This window comes from Beta vulgaris, chromosome 8 (genome assembly GCF_026745355.1).
Source record: "Beta vulgaris subsp. vulgaris cultivar EL10 chromosome 8, EL10.2, whole genome shotgun sequence".
NCBI lineage: Eukaryota > Viridiplantae > Streptophyta > Magnoliopsida > Caryophyllales > Amaranthaceae > Beta > Beta vulgaris.
Window position 1 is genome coordinate 55,573,225 of NC_079209.1, and position 14,645 is coordinate 55,587,869.

The following is a 14,645-nucleotide window of genomic DNA, read 5'->3' on the forward strand; positions in this document are numbered from 1 at the left end:
TGGTGGAAAATAAATCAATTTAGATTATCGATTTGAATCATACAATGTATTCGTTCAATTTACCTCGATTTTGGATCAATTTTTTTTTTTAATATTGTGCTTGAAGCAGTCATAATTTACAATCTATGGTAAATAATTTAATATGGCAAGTGGAACAATAATAGTAATATACCCAATTTAATGTATTTATATATTGTAGAGTAATTCATATATCTTAATTAAGGCTATGTTTAATTCACCTTATTTTTGCTTATTTCAGATCTAATCAGATCAGATCAGAAAAAATAAGTTTAGATCAGATCAGTCAGTTTTAAAAACTCATTATTATTATTAAATATCTTTCATTACATATTAGTAAAAATTATAATAATTGAATATTAATAAAGTACTCATTGAGACGAATCAAACAAGAACCCACATGACTATATTTTTTTCTTATAGATTGAGAAAAATCTAAATTATAAGATCTTGTAATTAGATCGGTTCAGAAAAAATAAGTTCAGATCAGATCAGATAAGTTCAGATCAGAAAATTTCAGGTGAACTAAACATAGCCTAAGTAGGTTATATTATTGTAAGTTTTCTTCATATTTTGTTTGGTTCAAGCCATGCTTTCCTTGTAAAGAAGCATCAAGCATCCTAGCATTAGAGTTTATGTTTTCGTCTTCAAAGAGGAGATGCTACGGCTAAAAGAAAAGGTTTCAAATCACGTCAAAACAAAGCATGCGAAAATTTGCTTCGCGCAAAATGAAGTGTTTGAGATAGATAAAAATGAGAACATTTTCTCCATGTATCAATTTACAACCAACTCTTGGCCAATATATCGCACTTAAATGTACATCATAGTAATATAGTAGCTCCCTAGAAAAGTAGAAGAAGTCATAGACTGACAATTTAAAAGCAGTCTACATGAAACTCTCATTTCCCTTTGAGTTTGCAATACGCATAGAAACAAGAACCCAGAAAGCCGATACCTTGACCTAGTATGTTGAACTGATCAGATAAAAACAGGAGCAAAATATGTGAGAATGGAAGAGACAAAAAATAAGAGAAAGTATCATGATATGGAAGAGGAGATAAATACTTCAATAGACAACTTTAGACTAACCAAGTCAAATGGAAGGCCACCAAACCATAGCCAACCAAGTCCAATAGTGAATACATCCTATACATTTTATAACCGGAGTTAGAAATCAGCATACAACAAAAAAGTGATGAACAATGACAAAAACAATCCGAAAAAAAACTCATGCATGACTTGTTGGGTTAGTGGTCGTAAATGGTGGTAATGGTAAGGGCTGGCAAAAGTTGATCCAACCCGACAATTCAACCCGAACCTAACCTGCAATAAGCAGGTTAGGGTTGGGATCTTTGACTCATTTAAGTAAATGGATTGACACGATTAACCCATTTAACTAGACAAGCTAGGTTCAGGTTGCCATTCGCAACCCGAAATGACTTGGTTTGACCTTATTAACTTATACATATAAAACATTCTCGAAAAATATATTGATAAATCTACAATTTAGTTAAAAAAAAAGTTAAAATATCGTTAAAATTCGTCATGATTATTCTAAGAAACTCCAAACATAAATACTTTCAATAGATAATTTTCTTATCTAGCTTTTAAAGAAAATAATTACTTTTTAATTAATATAATAATAATGATGACTAAATGGGTTAAACGGGTGACCCGTTTATTAAATAGGTCGAGTCAGGGTTGAGTTTTTTCAACCCGTTTATTAAATGGATTAGGTTTGAGTTGAAGAATTCTTGACCCATTTATTACTTACCCCGAACACGAATCCGACCTGATTGTCAACCCTAATTGCAGTATAAATTTTGTAAAGAAGATCTCATAGTAATGCTATATCATCCCCAAATATTGGTTTCTTCTTAAAATTTCGTCACCATTTATTACCACTTGGGAAGTTACTATTGGGTGGTAATGAAAATTTATAAAGAAAAAAACTCATGTTTTATGATGAAATTTCATTACTATGTGTATTGATATTAGAATTTCTTTACAAATTTACACTAAATTTCATTACAATTACCACCATTTATCACCACTAACCAAACTAAACCGGATGACTAATATCAAACCGACCTAGTCCGAATTATTCACATACATGTTACGATCATCAGTCATCACCGCTCATACATACCTAATTAGGATTGTGCAAAGACTAGGGTCAGACCAGAATTTGGACCGGACTGGATTTCGATCTGATCCTCGATCCACAACAAACCTGATTCCAACTTTCAGGTTTGGTCCGTAGTGGCTAGACCGGAATTTTTATTATTTTAGTTTTTTAAAAAAGTGAATAGGCTAAAAAAATTAAAAGGTAGAAAATTCGAAGGTTAACAACCTACTATTATTACTTTAGGATTGTTGTTATTAAAATTATTAATTTTTAATGTATTTAGTTATTAAATAAATATTTAAATAAAATAAAAAGATTTTTTTATATAAATATAAATTTCAATCCAACATATCCAGAACCGGACCGCACGAAAATTTCCATTCTGGTCCCGTCCAAAAGATACCAAATTCCGGTGCGCCGATTCTGGTCTGATCCGGTCTTGTACCGTTGCACACCCATATCCCTAATTACAACAAACAAAGATATAATAGGAGGGGAGAGGGAGGACACACGGTACGCACCTTCAAGTTGCCGCAAATAGTCTGCGTGAGTGCGGAGTTAAGGGCTGTATTCCAAAATACGGTGTAATTTAAAAAGAATGCCATGACACATGAGAGAAGCATGACGGCCTGCAAAAACAATCCCATCCATCCACGATCACGTTAATGACGGATATTTATGATTAAAGTTATGCATTATATCAGAGAACATTAATGGTTACAGATAATTATGATGAAATAGATAAAAACTACCTTTTTTCGACAAAAAAATACAGTATACATTTTCACCATAGAAAGTTATTTAAGATATAGATAAAGTATTTCACTGTCATTTTTAAAGTAATGTAAAGACAATTAAGCACCTGAAAGCCATGGGATGACAAGTGAGGAAAGCTTATCAGCATCTGAAGATCACCTTGAACGAATGTCCAGAGCAACAAAATCGGCCCACATATTATTCCTACAGGATATTAATTTGCAATCAAATTGGGCTTAAACTATTACTATTAACTATAGTCACTATTTTTTCCATAAATTATGTTACATACCATTGCACCACATGAGGCCAAAGCTATTTAGGCCACTAGACTTTCCTGAGAAAACCAAAAGATAATAAATTTTGAAGGTGAAGAAATTAACATGAAAGAACATATAATTAAGGTTACGATATGACAATTTGCAAGCATAACTTTATGATATGAAAATTAAACGTATGCATTACCAAGACGAGCTATAGAGGTGAGATAGACTGCAGTGCATAAGTTTGATAAGAGCACAACACCATAACTGTAGAAGTCAAATGACAAATCTCGTGCTCCCGCTACAAATGCACCAAGTATGATGATAGCCACACTGATAAAACCCTTGGAAAAAAATTTATTAAGAAGATGATCATGTTAGTAACTTAATAAGTGTAGATGATATAAAAATTAAAGCCTCATGTTCTAATACTCTACAAATTTGTTTATATATAATATATGCTTCATGTTACATCACCTAACATTAGCTTTTGAAAACTCCATGTTTCTATCGTGTGTTCGTAAATGCGAGCCCTTTGGTAGTTAGTCATAAATGGGTGGTAATGAGAATGAATTTGTGTGTAAACTTGTGAAAAATATCATTGTCCATTTTCATGGTAATGCTAATTTATCCTAAAGCGTCCACTTTTCTTCTTGAATTTTTATTCCCATCCAGTACCACCTTGTAGGTGGTAATGGGTGGTAATGAAAATTGCTTCCCCTTAGAGACAAAAACATGAGATTGCTTGTCCGTGGAGAAAAAATGCCTCACCATGGAGATTTGAATTCTATATAACGTGTGGGGGTACAGAGCTGGTGCATGGGACGCGAATTGACTGGTGCATTAGGCATGAAAAGGTTGTATGGAGCGCACTTATAAATTATAATACGTGTTAAGCCAAAAAATAAATTACATGAAATTTTTTGTTTTTTTTCTAATTTGGAGGTGCACGTGCACCCATGCCTCTAGCTGGCTCCGCCACTTCGGCTAATATATATAAAGACTCCATCTGAGGGATTTATTTTTCTCGACTAACCGCCGATGGTAGCTAATATATGCTGTTTTTGCAGCCTTACCAACATCTCCTATATAAAGTTGCGAGAAACCAACTTAGGCTATGTTTAGTTCACCTGAAATTTTCTGATCTGAACTTATCTGATCTGATCTGAACTTATTTTTTCTGATCTGATCTGAACTTATTTTTTCTGATCTGATCTGAACTTATTTTTTCTGAATTGATCTGATTACAAGATCTTATCTTTTAGATTTCTCTCAATATATAAGAAAAAATATAGTCATGTGGGGTCTTGTTTGATTCGTCTCAATGAGTACTTTATTAATATTCAATTATTATAATTTTTACTAATATGTAATGAAAGATATTTAATAGTAAAAATGAGTTTTTAAAACTGACTGATCTGATCTGATCTGAACTTATTTTTTCTGATCTGATCTGATTAGATCTGAAATAAGCAAAAATAAGACGAACTGAACATAGCCTTAGTTAGTTACCTGCCAACAACATGACGAGAATACTTTTGGCGCGCCACAAGGTACTCGACCACCATAGTAAAAGCCACTGTTGTACGCCTCAGAGTTGTGTACATAGGAACACTTATCCCACGTACAGATTCCATCGAAACCAACTTTTATGCCAAAAAAAACACAAACATCATATCAGTTTCTAGAGAAGATCTTTTTTAACGTAGATGTAATTTCTCACAAATCTTGAAAATGATTAGTTTTTAGCCAGAAAATAGTACTACTATACCATATATAGCAAATATGATAATGTGAGAGGAAGTGTCTGAACCAATGTCTTGAAAGGTACAAGGATGATTGGGTTGTCAAAACTTCTCAGGGATCCATCATTTGTGAAGGAAATGATCTTCCAGTGTCTCATTACATAGAGAAAAACGCACGAGCATATCAACTATAAACCAGTGTTTCACACATTAGTTTTTTGGCAATAGAAACTAACAAGTTCAAATATGTTCCGATAAGTTAAGTTCAAGTTTGATACGGGTTATTCTAGTTCAATTCGCAATTACTAGTCTACTACAAGTCGAGAGAAATTATTTAAATAGATACCTGAAGAAGCGTGATCACATTTACATAGGGGAACTTGTATGAGGATAGAGCGGATTTGTTAAACATAATCAACAAAACTGCAAAGCAATCGCCAAAAGAATTAACTTAATTACAGCCTTACATGTATACAATAATACAAATATATACTCCCTCCGTTTCACAATATAAGGCACGCACGAGGTTCGAGGTCGAACTTTGACAATTAATTACTCTCAGTTTATGATGATAAAAAAATTTAAAAATAACATTATTATAGTGTTTTTCAAGACGAATCCAACGGTATAATTTTTATAATTTTTATTTATCGTAATTGAGAGATATTTGTGGTCAAAGCAAATTTTCGTAAAACGTAAATGTCTTATATTTTGAAACAGATGGAGTATAATTAACAATGAGGAAAGAGATAACAAGAAAAAGAATGGAAACTTTATGTTAAAGTAGCGAATTTATATCCAAATTAAAGAGTGACACTCGTATCCCACTCAAAGCAATAAGAGTAGTGATTAGCTATAAACTATACCCTGTAATATATAATTTTATCACATGTCTTATAACAATATAAAGGTATAATAAAAATTGTTCTCAACAGTCAGAATTTTGCTCACTCAGATTCCTGATGCACCCACAAGATAATCACAGACTCACAGTAGCATACTAGCATATGCTTTGTTTTTGTTTTTTTTGGTCAAATTCTCCACTAATGACAAATTTTACAAAAGTAGCTAGCTAGCTAACTGATAGGTTTGAACTTTGAACTGTTCTTTGCACTTAACAATCAATTCACGCATCATCATATTCATATCCCACTATATATATATATGTACATGGTACGATCAAATAGGAGAACACACTTAGACATACAAGTTGCTTCCATCTCCATTTGACACTTGACAGGATTACGATTCTTGTTTGAAGTTTGGTTGAGATGGGATCTTGAATAGGTTATACAATAGGACATTTCATTAATTTAGGTTACTGTGTTGTTTAAGAATGACAACAATTTCCACTACATTTATTTAGGACAAAATGGCAATTAGCTAGCTATTTTGGTACAAGAAAATATATGGATATTTGTGCATATTTGTGCTCGTTTACTTTTAAATAAAAAAGACGTTGAATTGTCCTATCGGACTAGAACCTCGCACAGGTTAAATCGGTCCGGGTTAGCGGGCTAGACACTCTAAGAGTAAGGAGGGAGGGTAAGGAAATTCCTATATTCTCAAAGTGCCCCTAATGAGAATTCAGCCCTCAAAAGATACAATGTCAACCACTAGACCAAGCTTACCTTGGTAGACATGCACAAGATATATAATTAGTCCACTACATCTATTAGAAAAAAGAAACTAATAATTAGGAAACATACATCACTAGCTAAATAAAGCATAATGTTGTTTATTTATCATAGCTGAAAACAATAACATTTTTCAACGTAGGCCGTCAATTTTCCTTGGAGAGAATGATAAAGTAGAAAAAAAGAAGTAATATTATTACATTATTATTCATACTACTAACAAAAAGGAGTATATTTATAGAGTTTTTCTTGTAAGAGACCGCCTATCTTTAAATTAAAATTAGGCAATAGAAAGCCCAATAGTGACTAGATTAATTTATTTCGATAACTAATTTAATTCAATTAGTGACTAGGTCTACTTTTATAATAAAAATACACTGTGTCTTTTAATAACTCTTGACACTTATAATACCATACTTTCAATTGTTAATGATATATTTTTCTAGCTAAATAAAGCATAATGTTATCTATGCATCATAACTTAAAGCAATCACATTTTTTAACGTCAAAATATGGCCGTCAATTTTTCTTAAAAAGAATGACAAAGTTAGAAAAAGGAGTACACTTATAATACTATGTTTTTTTATTGTTATTGATATATTTTAGGAGAAACTAATCATCAACACTCAATATATCTAAACAAACAGAATGCTTAAATTAAAATCACAATAATTGCTATCCTTAGGCTCGGAACCTCCTATAAACCCCAAAGAATCCTTTACTATTTGCATATAGTAATTCTTAACAAAAACATTTATCAAAAAATCACATTTAAAAGCAACCTGAATCAATCAGTTAAACAACTCATGATCCCACAATTAAACACTAATATTGCAATAACTACTAAAAAATTTCCTTCTTTTTTAAAAAAAATAATTAATACTCATAACAGCAAATTACCCAAAATTAATCAAGCAGAATAAAACTTAGAAACTTTCTTCAGGACATTGTATAAAATTATAAAACATAATATGTTTCAATTAAATTAAGACCATATCATAAAATAATAATAATAATAATAATAATAATAATAATAATAATAATAATAATAATAATAATAATAATAATAATAATAGTAATAATAATAATAATAATAATAATAATAGTATAATAATAATAATATAATAATAATAATAATAATAATAATAATAATAATAATAATAATAATAATAATAATAATAATAATAATAATAATAATAATAATAATAATAATAATAATAATAATAATAATTTCCTAAAAGAATAGAAAGAAATGTTAATGGAGTAAACCTGCACATGACATATAAGAAATGGCAGCATAAATCCCTTTTTTTGACATGGCCTTTGAGTATGAGTTGCGATCTTCAACTTTACGATAAACTTCATCAGTGATGGGAAGTGTTTGGTTCTTCTTAAATGGAGATGATAAAACCATGGTGTAATTCTAATTTGTATGGTAAATGCCACTTTCTCTCTCTCCCTAAAACTCTCTGTTTTTATGGTGATCTTGTGGAGAATAATATCCCGCAAACATGACTTAAATATATTTTTGGGTGCAAAAAGATGACTTATTATTTAGTAGTACTGTTTGAACTGCAAAAGGTAAGACCTTTTACAGGTGGTGGGAGTGCAACACTGAAAGAAGAGGGGAAAAAGGCAATTTTTGCGTTATGGGTCTTTTGTTTGGCCTCTCAAAGCCAAGGTTTTATTACTTTGTTTAGTTCAGACAGACTTATAAAAACTTTAAATCACAAATATGTATGCGAAATATGGTATTACTATTAGCTTACCAATTGGGGTTGGCATGAGTGGTTAAGGGTTTCTCGGTCATTAATCAAGGTATTGGGTTCGAGCTTGAGTACGGAAAAAATCCTATCTGGAGGAATGCTACTCTTTGGGCTTTGAGGTACCCATGCAAACTCTCGCAGGAAATCAGTCCACTCGTCAAACGCGGTGAAAAACTCCTCATAGTAGGACCAAAAAAAATTATTAGCTAATAATGAGACATAAAATATTGATTTTGGCACAAACGGTATTATTGATAATGTCACTAATGTATATAAAAGTTACCAATAAATTTCAAAAGATAAATGCTATTTTAGAGATGATTCTTTCTTTAATAAGGTTGATTTATTGGGTAATTCAAGATCTTCATGCCGGAAAAAATAAGGTAGATTCATAACAAATATATTATTCTTTAAAGTAGGAAAAAAGATACATATTTCTAAAACAAACAACACCCCACCTCCAAGGCTCCAAACATAAACTACATAATGTCTTGCATCTATTAGATGTGTACATTCTGATTGCACTTGTACAATTGGTTCTCTTAAAAGGAGATGATAAAGTACGTTAAGGAAACTATCCAACAAGATCTTATCACATATGGAAGATATCATACCTTTTTTTTCTTTTGAGGAGATGGAAGATATCATTCCTTACTAAGAATATATACTAAATATTTTATTATTAATTTTATGTTGTATCAATATAGACACTGTTCTTTGTACTTGCTAGTTGCTACTTTCACCATATCTTTTTTTAACAAAACTGTGTTGATCGGTTTCACACTAATTTTTAAATTGGGTTCAAAGTTTATTTACTAGTTACTCACTTACTTATCTATATATAATTTTAAAATTAGCACTGGCAAAAGCTAACCCAACTTGAAATTCAACCTAAACCCGACTTAGAATTTCCGAATTTGGGTTGAGATTTTCGCCCTAAAATATAAATAAATGGGTCGATCCATCCCGGCCTGAAACCTCAATGGGTTAGGTTCAGGTTGACCTTTTGAACCCAAAAATAACTCGAACAATCTGATTTAGACTTTGAGTTAGGTACTTAGGTTCATGTTGGGTCAACCTTAAATTAACCCAACTTTTATAATTTATGTCACCTATTTTCTAATTATAACTTGTATTGGGCCAAGGTCATTTTTAATTTGGAGCCAATGACTAATTTTGGCTTTGAGGTTTGAATCTTTTTATTTAATTGGCAGTTAAAGTTAGGATTCACAATGCTTTAATTTTGTCCGGTCGTATTGGTTGGTCTGGTCAACCTGAAACCTGTCAGATCGGGTTCGAGTTATAACTTTTGACTTGGAATTAAAATCATAATGAATTTGGGTTGGGGGAAATTTACCCGAAATAGAAGTTAGGTTTACCTTAAACCGACTTGATTCAAAACATGTGGGCAAGTAGTCTTGCACGCCACCATGTGTCACCCGCACATCATATGTTGATGTGACGCTGCTTTGTCTCCAACATGTCATACATATGCTCACATGACATTTCTTTAGATATTTAAAAAAAATTACGTAAGGGGTCTTGAACCCGAAGAGCATATTTGTAGGTTGTAATGTCGTGATCTTATCACTAAATTATGTTTTGTGCTTGTGAAAAAATACCAACCCAATCTATACATCTTTTTTTATCTAATTAACTAACTCGTGGAATCGCCTGAACCCAACAACTACTTATGCTATTAAAGTCGGTTAGTCTTACAATATGTGTTGGTTAGTCTTACAAGTTACAATATGTGTTGGTCATGAAGTTTTATGCATGTGGTAAGTTTTATGTTAGGTTTCCTATCAAAAAAAATCACCCGAAAAATAAAAGAATAACTTTTACTTAATTTTTAGGGTTTTTTCACTAGGTATCCCTGTGGTTTTTCAAAATTCATGGGGTACTCCTAATTTTTTAAAAATGCACCAGACACCCTTACTGTTTTAATGAAATGCACCAAATGCCCTTAATGACTAACAGTGTTAAGTTTTTGTTAGTCATTAAGATTAATTAACTCCTCTAACCCTAATTAAACCCTCTAATTCTAATCCCAAAATCCTAGCCCTCTAATACCTCACCCCACCCTAAACTCTAATCTTAACTATCCAACCGGCAACCACCACAGCCCTCCTCTACCCTCCCCCATCCTCCCACCACATACCTGCAGCCCCAACCACCACCCACGCATCCCACCTCCGTAGCCGCCCTCCCCCATCCCCACCTACGTACCAGTAGCCCCCTTACCCACACAACCCACCTCTGTAGCCGCTCTCCCCTATCCCCCACCCACAACCCCCACCACCACCAATGCAGCCCACCTCCGTACGTAGCCGCCCTCGCCCTCCCCCTTACCGGAAAAATGAACAGAGAGGGGTGATGCAGCAGCAAAGGAATTTCTACAGGCGGCTGAAACAGATGAGAACCACGGGGCAGGGGAAGCAATAGACACATGCGACCACGAAGAGAAGAGAGAGAAAATGAGAGGTGCAGCTCCGACGACACACACGGGGAAGGGACCTGCGAGTGACAGAATGGGAAATCACTGGGGTAAGGGTTGCGGGGTGGGGGAGGATGGCTACGGGGGTGGGGGCTGCGGGGTAAGGGGAGGGCAGTTGCGGGGTGGGGGAGGTAGAAGGGGGGTGTAGTGGTTGGGTGGATAGTTAGGGTTTAGGCTGGGGGTGGGTGTGGGACTGTTAGAGGGTTAGGATTTAGGTTGGGGATTTGGTGTTAGAGGGTTATGGATTAGGGTTAGAGGGCTTAATTAGAGCTAGAGGGTTAATTAGGATTATTGACTAACGAAAACTTGACGCCGTTAGTCATTAAGGGCATTTGGTGCATTTTATTGAAACAGTAAGGGTATTTGGTGCATTTTTTTAAAATTAAGGACACCCCATTAATTTTGAAAAACCACATGGATACCTGGTGAAAAAACTGTAATTTTTATGCACATTCTTCTTATTATAAACTGGTCCATGCAAAACATCTTTTTTGTCGTTAAGATATGTTTGATATATTATTGTAGTATTAATTAGTCCTTATTAATTAATAAATATTCCATAGCATGCTGTCAACTTTATGATCTCAATTAGCATGGCAATACCATTTTATCTTAGTATGTAAACAGCTATATGAAAAATAGTAATGCAGACAACATTTGATATTCATTGATTTTTGATGTCACTCACTCACTGTCTCACTCCCTTGATGTACAATTAACTAGACAAGTAAACATCCATATCTTGAGGCAATTAATACTTTTTTTTTTTTTTGACGGGAGAGGCAATTAATACTTTATGTATGCACTAAAATTCCAATAATTCAAGAGTTTCAAGGCTTCATTGCATCGCATCTCATGTTGGGACACTTTCGTCCAGAGTTGAGAGTACAAGGTGAGATATTTTTATCATGTACAGCTCTGGTACATTTTTATGGAATAATGATTAATGAATATAATAAAGCTAGCTAATGTAGTTAGGCACATCATAAACTTTTCATTAGTGTTATCTTTGCAAATTAAAGCAGGGCAACGTTATTACAGCTGCACATTTGTAAGCCTACATAAGAGGACAAATTTGTAGACATGACCCACCCATATACCCATGACTAAAAGAAAGTCTATTAAAATGGGGTGCAAGTCCTTTCCAAAAACAAAAAAATGGGGTGCAAGTGAGAATGGAAAAGGATATGTGCTTCCATTAGTTTTCTTTGAGGTTGGATGGAAAAAGGTAACAATTTTAGGAATAAACTAGTGATACCTTTGTAAATCATTTGAGTTCTTAATCTATTAGTTTCTTGCTTATATTGTTTATAATTTGTTAATTTTTTAATATGATACTAAAGACTTTTACTTTTTTCATGTATTCGGTGTGCTCTTTTTTAAAAAATATAGTTAAACATATTAAACTTGGTAGTTGAGGCCCTGGGGCAATGTTTCTATACTTAAGGCATGTTCTTTTCGACATAAAACAATTAAATTGAATTGAATTGAACTGAACTGATTGTAATTAAACCAAATTGAATTTATTGCAACTAAACTAAACTGAATTGAATTGAATTAAATTGAACTGATTGCAACTGAACTTATTGCAATTGAACCGAATTAAACTTATTGCAACTGAACTGAAAATAAGGTGGGGAGAACAGGCCCTTAGGCCTTATTTTTTTGAACTTATTTTCAGTTCAGTTCATCTCAATGTTGTTGTTATTATTGTTATTATTATTACTATGATAATAATTATTATTATCATTAGTTATTATTATTATATTAATTATAAAAATTATTATTATTATAATTACTAATATTAATATTAATATTTATTATTATTATCTAATTATTATTATTATTAATATTATAATTAATATTATTATTATTATTATCATTATTATTATTATTACGGTTTTTTCACCAGGTAATACTCCTGTGGTTTTTTAAAATTCATGGAGTACCCCTGCTTTTTAAAAATGCACCAGGCACCCCTACTTTGGGGGTAAAATATATGAAATATCCTTAATGACGATCCTGTTAGCCATTACGATTAATTAACCTCTCTAATCCTAATTAAACCCTAAATAATCCTATATTAACTAACTAAACTCTAACTGCTAACCCCAATTCTAACCTCCTAACTTCTAACCATAACCCTAACCCTAACTCCCTAACTTCAAATCGATGGGGGAGGGGGACTGCTACGGGGGTGGGGGTGGGGTGGGGAAATCGAAGAAGGAAGGGGGTTGTTGCGGGGGTGGGGGTGAGGGTGAGGGGAGGGCGGCTGCGGGGTGGGGGGAGGGTGGCTACGGGGGTAGAGTGAGGGTAGAGGGGGTTGTGGTGGTTGGGTAGCTAGGGTTAGGGTTTAGGATGGGGGTGAGGTGTTAGAGGGTTAGGGGTTAGAGTTAGGGTTAGAGAATTTAATTAGGATTAGAGGGGTTAATTAACCGTAGTGACTAATTGAAACTTGACGTTGTTAGTCTTTAAGGGTATTTCGTGAATTTTATTGAAATAGTAAGGGATCCTGGTGCATTTTTTAATAAGCAGGGGTACCTCGGAATTTTGATAAACCACAGGGGTACCTTGTGAAAAATCCATTATTATTATTATTATTATTATTATTATTATTATTACTATTATTATTATTATTATTATTATTATTATCATCATTATTATCATTATCATCATTCATCATCAATCATTCATTATTATTATTATTATTATTATTATTATTATTATTATTATTATTATTATTATTATTATTATTATTATTATTATTATTATTATTATTATTATTATTATTATTATTATTATTATTTCAGTTCAATTCAGTTTGTTTTAGTTTAGTTCCATTCAAATTCTCTTAGTCCAAATAAATGGGGACGTAGTTACCATGTAATCTCCCAAATGATTTATGACTACAATAATAAGGTTTACGACATAGTAATTATTTAGCATAACATATCAAGAAGTAGGTGATGTATATTATTCACGGAGCAAGAGAGAAAATGAGGACAATAGAAGAGAGAAAATATCAAATAAGAGAGAAGTTATCTCAACTCCCAACCCCCAACCACTACCCCCAGCCTAGGGGTGCTTATCGAACGAGCCGAGCCCGAATAACACTGGGCTTGGCTCGAGCTTGTTTAACTTTTCATGGATTCTGCTCGCGCTCATGAGCTTAACGAGCTTGAGGGATCAGCTTGGGGGAGTCGAGCTCGTGATTAGTTTTTCCAGCTTGAGCTCGGCTCGTGATCGTTTTCAGGCTCAGTTCGAACTCGGGTTCGATTATGTGCTCGAGCTGATTTGAAAAATTTATTTTGCAAAAAAATTGAATAAAGTGAGTTCAATGATTCTATCATCATTGATGACTCCAATATAAATATTTTTATACTATAAAAAAAATTATTATAAAATAATAATCGAACTGTATGTTCATGAGCTTTGCTTAGCTTAGCTCGGCTCGTTTAAGTCTCGAGTCGAGCTCGAACTGAGTCGTCACAACGAGCCGAGCTTTGACCGAGCCGAGCCCAAACTGTTTGTGAGCTCGTCATGCTCATTATCACCCCTACCCAAGCCCACTAAGAAGAAGGGCTCACCGCCGGCCATTCAGCTTATTTGGTCACCAACGAGCCCGTCCTCTACGTCATTGTTTGTCGTCCTGTTCAAGCAACCCAAAAGACGGATTTTCCCCCTTTATCAAAAAATTGAGGATCATTCCCACTCGAGGTCAGGGTTCTCAATTCCATTCATAGGGACTCCTTATGGTAAGGTAATGTATTGAGTTTAGGTGTAAAGGGATGTATTAAGTTAGGATTCTTGTATATGAGGAGGCTAAATCCTCAAA

At 33.4% G+C, this 14,645-nt stretch overlaps 1 protein-coding gene across 1 annotated transcript; it reads right to left on the bottom strand.

Annotated features, from left to right (window-relative positions):
• Positions 1-710: 710 nt before the first annotated feature.
• On the bottom strand, positions 711-8,214 carry LOC104901988 (UDP-N-acetylglucosamine transporter UGNT1). The gene is made up of 10 exons (XM_010689629.3): positions 7,817-8,214; positions 5,257-5,333; positions 4,937-5,098; positions 4,678-4,811; positions 3,368-3,498; positions 3,195-3,239; positions 3,009-3,106; positions 2,668-2,775; positions 1,108-1,164; positions 711-992 (listed from the first exon to the last, which is right to left on the bottom strand). Exons 1-10 carry the CDS (start codon positions 7,959-7,961, stop codon positions 918-920), a joined length of 1,032 nt encoding a protein of 343 aa, XP_010687931.1. The 5' UTR covers positions 7,962-8,214; the 3' UTR covers positions 711-917.
• Between the last annotated feature and the right edge of the window lie 6,431 nt (positions 8,215-14,645).